The following is a 9,657-nucleotide window of genomic DNA, read 5'->3' as shown; positions in this document are numbered from 1 at the left end:
GAGAATGTTCCATGTGCACTCGAGAAGAAAGTATATTCTGTTGCTTTGGGATGCAGAGTTCTAAATATATCTCTCAAGTCCATCTGATCCAATGTATCATTCAGGGCCCTGGTTTCTTTATTGACCATGTGTCTAGATGACCTACCTATTGTTGTAAGTGGGGTATTAAAGTCCCCTGCAGTTACCACATTCTTATCAACGAGGTTGCTTATGTTTGTGAGTAATTGTTTTATATATTTGGGGACTCCCGTATTCGGTGCATAGACATTTATAATTGTTAGCTCTTCCTGATGGATAGACCTGTGATTATTATATAATGCCCTTCTTCATCTCTTGTTACAGCCTTTTAATTTAAAGTCTAGTTTGTCTGCTATAAGTATGTCTACTCCAGCTTTCTTTTGACTTCCAGGAGCATGATAGATAGTTCTCCATCCCCTCACTTTCAATCTGAAGGTGTCCTCAGGCCTAAAATGAGACTCTTGTAGACAGCAAATAGATTGGTCTTTTTTTTTTAATCCATTCTGATACCCTATGTCTTCTGGTTGGAGCATTTAGTCCACTTACATTCAGTACTATTATTGAAAGATGTGGGTTTAGAGTCATTGTGATGTCTATATGTTTCATGCTTGTAGTGATGTCTCTGGTACTTTGTAGTCCTTGCAACATTTCACTCATAGAGTCCCCTTTAGGATCTCTTGTAGGGCTGGTTTACTGGTGATGAATTCCTTCAGTTTTTGCTTGTTTGGGAGAAGATTTATCTCTCCTTCTATTCTGAATGACAGACTTGCTGGGTAAAAGATTCTTGGCTGCATATTTTTCCTGTTCATCACATTGAAGATTTCCTGCCATTCCTTTTTGGCCTGCCAAGTTTCAGTAGATAGGTCTTCCACTCGTCTTATGTGTCCACCTTTGTATGTTAGGGCCTGTTTATCCCTAGCTGCTTTCAGAATTCTCTCTATCATTGTATTTTGCCAGTTTCACCCTGATATGTCGTGCAGAAGATCAATTCAAGTTACGTCTGAAGGGAGTTCTCTGTTCCCTCTTGGATATCAATGCCTGTTTCCTTCCCCAGATTAGGAACTTCTCAGCTATGATTTGTTCAAGTACACCTTCAGCCCCTTTCCCTCTCTTCTTCTTCTGGAATTCCTATGATACGGATATTATTCCGTTTGATTGCATCACTTAATTCTCTAATTCTCCCCTCATACTCCTGGATTTTTTTGTCTCTCTTTTTCTCAGCTTCCCCTTTTTCCATAATTTTATCTTGTAATTCACCTATTCTCTCCTCTACCTCTTCAATCCGTGCTATGGCCGCCTCCATTTTATTTTGCACCTCATTTATAGCATTTTTTAATTCCTCATGACTATTTTTGAGTCCCTTGATCTCTGTAGCAATAGATTCTCTGCTGTTCTCTATACTTTTTTTCAAGCCCAGCGATTAATTTTATGACTATTATTCTAAGTTCTTGTTCTGTTATATTTCTTAAATCAGTTTTGATCAATTTTTTAGCTGTTGCTACTTCCTGGAGTTTCTTTTGAGGATAATTCTTCCATTTTGTCCTTTGGGTAGTCCCTGTGGTAGCTCCAACTTGAAGGGCACTTCCCCTGTGCTGTCTGGAGTAACTTGAGTTGGTGAGTGGGGCTGCAGTCAGACCTGATGTCTGCCCCTAGCCCATCACTGGGGCCACTGTCAGACTGGTGTGTACCTTATTTTCTCTTCTCCCAGGGGCAGGACTCACTGTGGAGTGGTGTGGCCCTTGTCTGGGCTGCTTGCACACTGCCAGGCTTATGGTGCTGCTTAGATGGGATTTGGCCAAGGGCATATTAGACGGGGTGGATCCACAAGTTGCACAGGGGATGGTGGGGCAGGCTTAGCTAGCTTTGCCCTTGGTGGTCCTCTGTGGGAGGACCCTGCAGCACTGGGAGGGAGGCACGCCCATCGGAGGCATGGATCCACAGAAGCACAGAATTGGGCGTTTGCAGGGTGCAAACAAGTTCGGTGAAGGGAACTGGTTCCCTTTAGAATTACGGCTGGGGGATGGGAGAGGGAAATGGCACTTGCCAGTGCCTTTGTTCCCCTGCTGAGCTCTGTCCTTCTGGGGTTCAACAACTCTCCCTGCCGGTGTCCTCTCACCCTCCCCACTCTCTGAGAGCAGAGCTGTTGACTTTTAACATTCCAGATGTTAAGTCCCGCTGGCTGTCATAACTCACAGAATCGGGCCTCTCCTCTCTGCAAGCCAGACTTCAGGGGCTCTGCCTTGCCCAGTGGGATGCCCCTCCACTGTCCTAGCTCCCTCCCGCCAGTCCGTGTAACACTCACCACCTTTCTGCCCTTCCTACCCTCTTCGGTAGGCCTCTTGTCTACGCTTGGCTCCAGAGATTCCGTTCTGCTAGTCTTCTGGTGGTTTTCTGGGTTATCTAGGCCAACGTGGGTGGAATCTAAGTGACCAGCGGGACGCAGTGAGCCCAGCATCCTCCTACACCAACATCTTTGCCAATCTTGTGTGGCTTTTTAAAAATCAATGGGTATGTTCCAAATATTGTTGGCTCTATTTAAAGTTTAATCGGCTATCCCAGTACATTTGTTTCATGTGGATCTCTCGCTGAGAAGTAGAGAATTCCATCATTTGTTTTAGTGTCAAAATAAGACGTGGAAATTCTTCTTCTATCCCCACTACAAAGAAATATTTACATTGTGTCTACAAATATTGTAATTTATTTAAATGAACTACATGAAAGCTAATAGCAACCTCTCTGTGTCTTCTCAGAAGAGCTAACTGGAGTACATGGGCCAACAGAATCTAACATCACTGACGGAGTTCATTCTGATGGGAGTCACAAGGCAGCCTGAGCTACAGGTTCCCCTTTTTGGGGTCTTCCTCATCATCTATACAGTCACAGTGGTGGGCAACCTGGGCATGATCATCTTGACCCAGGTGGACTCCCGCCTACATACACCTATGTATTTTTTTATCAAACATCTGGCTTTCATTGATCTTGGTAATTCTACTGTCATTTGTCCCAAGATGCTGGTAAATTTTGTTGTGGATCAAAATGCCATTTCTTATTATGCATGTGCCACACAGTTGGCTTTCTTCCTTATGTTCATCATTAGTGAATTTTTCATCTTGTCGGCCATGGCCTATGACCGCTATTTGGCCATCTGTAACCCTCTGCTCTACAATGTCATTATGTCGCAGAGACTTTGTCACATGCTAGTGGGCATTCCATACCTCTACAGTACCTTTCAGGCTCTAATGTTCACTATTAAAATTTTTACATTGACTTTCTGTGGTTCTAATGTCATCAGTCATTTCTACTGTGATGATGTTGCCTTGTTACTTATGCTCTGCTCAAATGCACAAGAAATAGAATTGTTGATCATACTATTTTCAGCATTTAATTTGATCTCTTCCCTGCTGGTAGTCCTCGTGTCTTACATACTAATTCTGATATCCATATTTCAAATGCATTCTGCAGAGGGTAGGAAAAAAGCTTTCTCCACGTGTGGGTCTCATTTGACAGTGGTGATTGTGTTCTATGGATCTCTACTATTTATGTACATGCAGCCCAAATCTGCCCACTCCTTTGATACTGATAAAATGGCTTCTGTGTTTTACACATTAGTGATCCCCATGCTAAACCCCTTGATCTACAGCTTAAGAAACAAAGAGGTAAAAATTGCCTTCCGCAGGGTCTTTAAGAATCAGCACAAACTTTGTATCTAATATTCAATATGGAATAATGTTCTAATAAACAATGATAAAGGCAAATGTCACTTGATAATGTATCTAATTCCTTTTGACTCCAGAACAAAGACTAATTATCATGTACAAAGCAATCTCTTCTATTTAACCAATATACTTATATATATTCAGTTCATATTTTGGATCTTAATTAAATGCACTCACCCAAAACATTCTTTGCTTTTGATTCAAAGTTTATTTTAGTTATCCCGTAGAACTTTACATTATTCCCACTGGAAACCTTATTAAATGCTGCATCAGTAAACTAAGTGTGTGTTTGTTTCTTTCAAGTTTTTTTTTGGAGGGGGGCGAAGGGGATAAGGGGTAGGTATCTTCGCAATCTTATTTACTCTGTATTTTCTGAACCCACAACAAAGTGTAAACAAAGTGAATCTTTTGCAGATAATGTATAGTTGGATGATGATTTCTTAAAAATCAATTCCCCCAATTCCTACCTTTGGAGAATTGAATTTATTTACATTTAAAGTAATTACATTACAAGGTCTTCTTGAGTTTATGGCTCAACACTAACTTAGGAATGTTTATAGTGAAAGTACAGAAGTGATTAAAAGAATGAGCATGGAATTATGAGCTGAACAATTCCAGGGTCACATAAGGCAGGAAGACATGAAAATTTCCAAAAGCCGGAGTGTAGAATCCATGTTTAACACCTAGGCATCCAGTAGAGATCTGAGGTAAAAACTACTTCAGATTCCTGTTCGTATAGTTTGAAAACAAATCTCAAAAAAAGCCAAGTAATACTTGTTTATACCATTATGAACATTGTTTAACAGTGTTTATAACTTAGCATTATTTTAGGAAGATAAAAAATATATAGTCTTCATTAACAGACAATTCACAATATTCAGCATCCAATCACAAGTACTAGATATAAGTGAAGGCATGTGAAGAAAGAAACATGTGATCCTACCCAGGAAATAATTAAAATAGGTTCTAAAATGACAGTGATGATAGAATTACCAGTCAAGGACTTTATAACATATTAAACATATGAAAACATATGCTCAATGTATTGAAAAATTTAATAAAAACACTCACCTTTTGAGGACACAAATGAAAGATTTAAAGATGACCAAAGGGAACTTCTATAAATTAAAATACAGTATTACACACAAACACACATAAATTGGACGAAAGTAACAACAGCTGAAAAAGAAATAACTTCATTTAAGCATATCACAATAGAGGCTACCCAAAATGAAGCCAGAGGGAAAACAAAAATTAAATAAACACTTTGAAAATTGTCTAAATGATCTCCAGAACAATAACAAGCTGTATACTATACATTTAAATGTAGGTCTAAGTAGAAAAAAGAGAGAATGTGGAACAGAAAAACCATTGCAAGAGATGTTGGCCAGAATGTTTTTTTTTTCCAAATTCATTAAAAAAACATTAACTAGAATCCGAAATATTTAAGAAGCTAAAAATATTCTAAGCAGGGTAAACAGAAAGGAAAGTATACCCACATTTCAATCAAATTTCCAAAACCCAATGATAATGAGAAATCCTTAAAAACAGAGATGAAAGATACTTCATGAACAGGGAAAGAAAAGATTTACCACTGATACATTGGCAGAAACAATATAAGTCGCAAAACATTGCCTTATGTTAGCCCATAATTATATATCTAGTAAAAGTATCTTTGGATAATGGATGCTGTACTATCCAATATCACATTATCTTTTTATAGGAAGTCATTCATTCATTTACCCTTGCATAGTTGTGTGTGTGTGTGTGTGTGTGCATGTGAGAGAGAGAGAGAGAGAGAGTATGTGTGTAATATGACTAATATGTGCATGAACTGAAATGCTGAGCATATTTATGATTCCCAGTGTTTAATGATATTGTATAATTTATTCATTTAGACACCCATACAAGACACTTCTGATCTTTCTCAATGGGATACTCCAGGAATAATTTCAGAGACCCATGGTACTCTCACTCAAGTAATTACATGCATTTTTTTTTTAAATTCTGGAGTCGGATTAAAACTTTAACAGAATGAGTCTCAAGGGGGCAGGGAAATGTTTAAATACATTCTGCAGCAACCGGTGAGGATGAAAACAATAGAAAGTCAAAGTTGATTCTCCAGTAAGGTAAGTAGAAAACACTGGTCTTGGAAAATGTCAGGACGTACAGCTTAAACTGAGTCATCACCAAAGTCTTGAAGGGCATTATGCTCTGCAAAATTGCTTTTTCCTTTGCAATATACTTTTCTGCCATCAATAGGATTAATGTGTAGGAGAGATCTATTATATACTCTCTGGTACTCTGAGCTGTGCTATTAGATCACCTTTGTTGTCAAATAACTGCTTTTGTCGTTTGTTTTAACAAGAATCTTCCTGTATCCTTATTTACCTCATGTTCCTCTTGTTCAACTATTCATTTCCTACTGACTCAGGGTGACCTTAATAGAGAGAAAGACTCCTATTGTGTTTATGACAATATATTCTGAAGACAGAATAACTTTTTTTTTTAATTTTGACCCCACCACTTATTATCTGAGTGACCTTAGTTAAGTCATTTCCTTGACGTTCACATGGATACGGTCCTACCATCGATTTTCTAGAATTACTGTATGCATCATATGAGTTAATCTATGTAAAGTGCTCAGAAAAGTGTCGGGCACGTAATGAGTTCCCCATCAGTGCTTGATATCCATTTGTATTCTTCTTTACACTGGGCCTCTTTAGATGTATCACCATGAAGAATTCATAAATAATTAGATTGGCCAAATCCCTTTTAGTGCAAAAGGAGTGTATGATCGGAGGATTGTTAGTATAAGTGATTCGCCAGGCAGAAATACCAGATGTGGCAAACGTGGACATGATACAAATAACAATATTCTGAAATTAATATAGTACAGCATTAGATTTTGTAGAGTGTAAATAGACTGAGCAGTAATGTGAGAATATTGAGATCTATATTTAATGTCAAAGGTTTCCTGAACATCACCTTTTGCATCACTCCGTCAACCATTTGAAAAGTTTTTTTAATGTCTTGTTATTTTAAACAGATATGATCATTGTCAATAAGGTAAAGCTTATGGTTGAGGTGTATATGTTTGTTTTCTGGGCTTCAGAATTTTAGCAGACATATAGGGGTGCCGGGTGGTTCAGTTGGTTAAGCGTCTGCCTTTAGCTCAGGTCATGAGCTCACCTTTCCTGAGTTCGATCCCCAAGTCAGGCTCTGTGCTGACAGCTCAGAGCCTGCAGCCTGTTTCAGATTCTGGGTCTCCCCACCCCTCTCTGCCCCTCTGGGGTGCCTGGGTGGCTCAGTCAGTTGAGCATCTGACTTCAGCTCAGGTCATGATCTCAGGGTTTGTGAGTTTGAGCCCCAGGTCAGACTCTGTGCTGACAGCTCAGAGCCTGGAGCCTGCTTCAGATTCTGTGTCTCCCTCTCTTTCTGCCCCTCCCCTGCTCATGCTCTGTCTGTCTCTCTCTCAAAAATAAAAACATTAAACATTACGTTTAATAAAACATTAAAAACATTTAAAAATATTTGTAAAATTAAATAAATAAATAAATAAACATTAAAAAATTAAGTTTCCATTACTATGTGTTGTGTGCGGGTCTCAGTCTATCAAAGTGAAGCTATCAATTAGGAATGCCCGGGGACCCATGCTATTCTTGGTCTCAGAGAGGTCGGGGAAAGGACTTGGAGTTCTGCCTTGATTGGGGTCAAGGATGGGATGTTTGCAGTTTCATGGGTTTGCTCGTCATCGGTGAATTTAAAACCTAGGAGGCAGGAATTAAAGCTTGGGAAGGGAAATGCAGGGTACCTCCAGCAGTCAGCCCTCTAGGTCACCCAGGGCCTTCCAAAAGGGGGACTTCATGAGTGAGGTGGTCTGATCTTTCCCTAGTTGTGTACCTGGCAACGTGCTTATCTGAGAGCGATGTTTTTGAAACCGCTGCCTTGGCAATCAAAAGCTTAATCTCAGAGATTTACGTTATAATACATTACAATTAAAAAAGCTGATTGTTAGGCATTTGCACTACAGTGTGAGTGTAGGTGTGTGTAGTTTGGGCCTGAGGGGAAGAGGAGTTTTCATTTATGTTTCAAGGTAAAGAGAGTATATCTCCATCTCATGCACAGTATTTTAAATTCTTTTAAAAGATAGCCTCTCAAATATAATACATAGTGATTTTGTACCTTACACAGGTTACCAAGATGAATCCTATGGAGAAACAGAATCATTCTGCAGTGATTGAGGTGACTGAATTTATTCTCCTGGGGATCACCAGCAACCCTGGGCTGCAAGAACCTCTCCTCGCAATCTTCCTCATCATATATTTGATCACAGTGACAGGCAATCTGGGCATAGTTATCTTGACCCATTTGGACTCCAAGCTAAATACCCCCATGTACTTTTTCCTTAGACATCTGTCAATTACTGATCTTGGTTACTCCACTGTCATCGGCCCAAAAATGATGGTAAACTTTGTGGTGCACAAAAATACAATTTCCTACCATTGGTGTGCCACCCAGCTGGCGGTCTTTGAGATTTTCATCATCACCGAACTGTTCATTCTTTCAGCAATGGCCTATGATCGCTACGTAGCCATCTGCAAACCTCTCCTCTACGTGGTCATCATGGCAGAGAAGGTGCGTTGGGCGCTGGTCCTTATTCCTTATTTCTACAGCACATTTGTGTCGCTCTTTCTCACAATCAAATTATTTAAATTGTCCTTCTGTGGCTCTAACATTATCAGTTATTTTTACTGTGACTGCCTTCCCCTCATATCCATGCTCTGTTCAGACACACATGAATTAGAATTGATCATTTTAAGTTTTTCAGGCTGTAATCTGCTCTCTTCCCTCTTGATTGTTCTCATATCCTACATGTTTATTCTTGTGGCCATCCTCAGAATGAACTCAACGGAGGGGAGATACAAAGCCTTCTCAACCTGTAGTTCCCACTTGACGGTGGTGGTCGTGTTCTATGGGACATTATTGTTTATTTACCTGCAGCCCAAATCCAGCCATACTTTTGATATTGACAAGATGGCCTCTGTGTTTTACACCTTGGTGATCCCTATGCTGAATCCATTGATCTACAGCTTAAGGAACAAAGAAGTAAAAGATGCTCTGAAGAGAATTTTAACCAACCGATGCAAAATTCCCACTTAATATCATACAGTTCAGTTGCTAAGGTGGGTCCAAAAGTCTTTGTTTAATGCTCTGCCAGTTCAATTATAGCATCAAAAAGTAGAAATGTTTTACCTGATTGATTGTGTTCCTCCTTTTTGGACAAAACTCCTCCTATATCTTCCTGTATTCTTCTCCATTCCAATTGAATAAATGAACGAATGAATTAATTAATATTATAGAAAGATAATTTAAGTTCCAAGTTATGTCCAAGGTCATATTGGAGGTTGTAGGCAAATCATATTGAACTTGGGTTTGTAGAGGTTAAAAAAAAATCTTAGTCAAAATGGAATGAAACTTACCAGAAAATTACTAATGCGTTTTTTATAGTAGTGATTTTGTATTGATGATAGGTAAGATTGTGTGTGCTAAGCAGGAGGCAAGAGAGTAAGTAAATGTGTGATTATAACACAACATGATCAAATCGTTTCAAGAATCTAGGCTAAATAAGAAAGCATAACACCTCAGAATGATATTATCAGTTGGCTTGAGTTCATATTTTCTATTTCAAGGATACAGGGGTCATCTGGGAAGATTGTTTCATTAAGAACATGAGAAAAATATTGGCTGATTCTTGGTCCCCCTTGACAGGTCCTCATACTGTATAAGTAACTTTGATTTACCATAGGCTCCTGATAAGCTGATTTAGAATCAACAAACTCAAGATCAAGGAGTTATTTGGTCGTCTATCAAAATGACATCAAGATTTTGAAAAATCTATAGCAGTAATAGCAAAGATTAA

General features: G+C 39.0%; 2 protein-coding genes across 2 annotated transcripts; both read left to right on the top strand.

Moving 5' to 3' along the window:
• The first annotated feature begins 2,783 nt into the window (after window positions 1-2,783).
• On the top strand, window positions 2,784-3,728 carry LOC125915985 (olfactory receptor 8K5). The gene has a single exon (XM_049622121.1). It carries the CDS (start codon window positions 2,787-2,789, stop codon window positions 3,726-3,728), a length of 942 nt encoding a protein of 313 aa, XP_049478078.1. The 5' UTR covers window positions 2,784-2,786.
• A 4,206-nt stretch (window positions 3,729-7,934) lies between these two features.
• LOC125915980 (olfactory receptor 8K1) lies at window positions 7,935-8,897 on the top strand. The gene has a single exon (XM_049622107.1). The coding sequence runs from the start codon at window positions 7,938-7,940 to the stop codon at window positions 8,895-8,897; it is 960 nt and encodes a 319-aa protein (XP_049478064.1). The 5' UTR covers window positions 7,935-7,937.
• The last annotated feature ends 760 nt before the right edge of the window (window positions 8,898-9,657 follow it).

The sequence above is a fragment of the Panthera uncia genome, chromosome D1 (assembly GCF_023721935.1).
Source record: "Panthera uncia isolate 11264 chromosome D1, Puncia_PCG_1.0, whole genome shotgun sequence".
Taxonomy (NCBI): domain Eukaryota; kingdom Metazoa; phylum Chordata; class Mammalia; order Carnivora; family Felidae; genus Panthera; species Panthera uncia.
The sequence above is the reverse complement of the archived record's forward strand: the minus strand, read 5'-3'. Positions and strand labels throughout refer to the sequence as shown.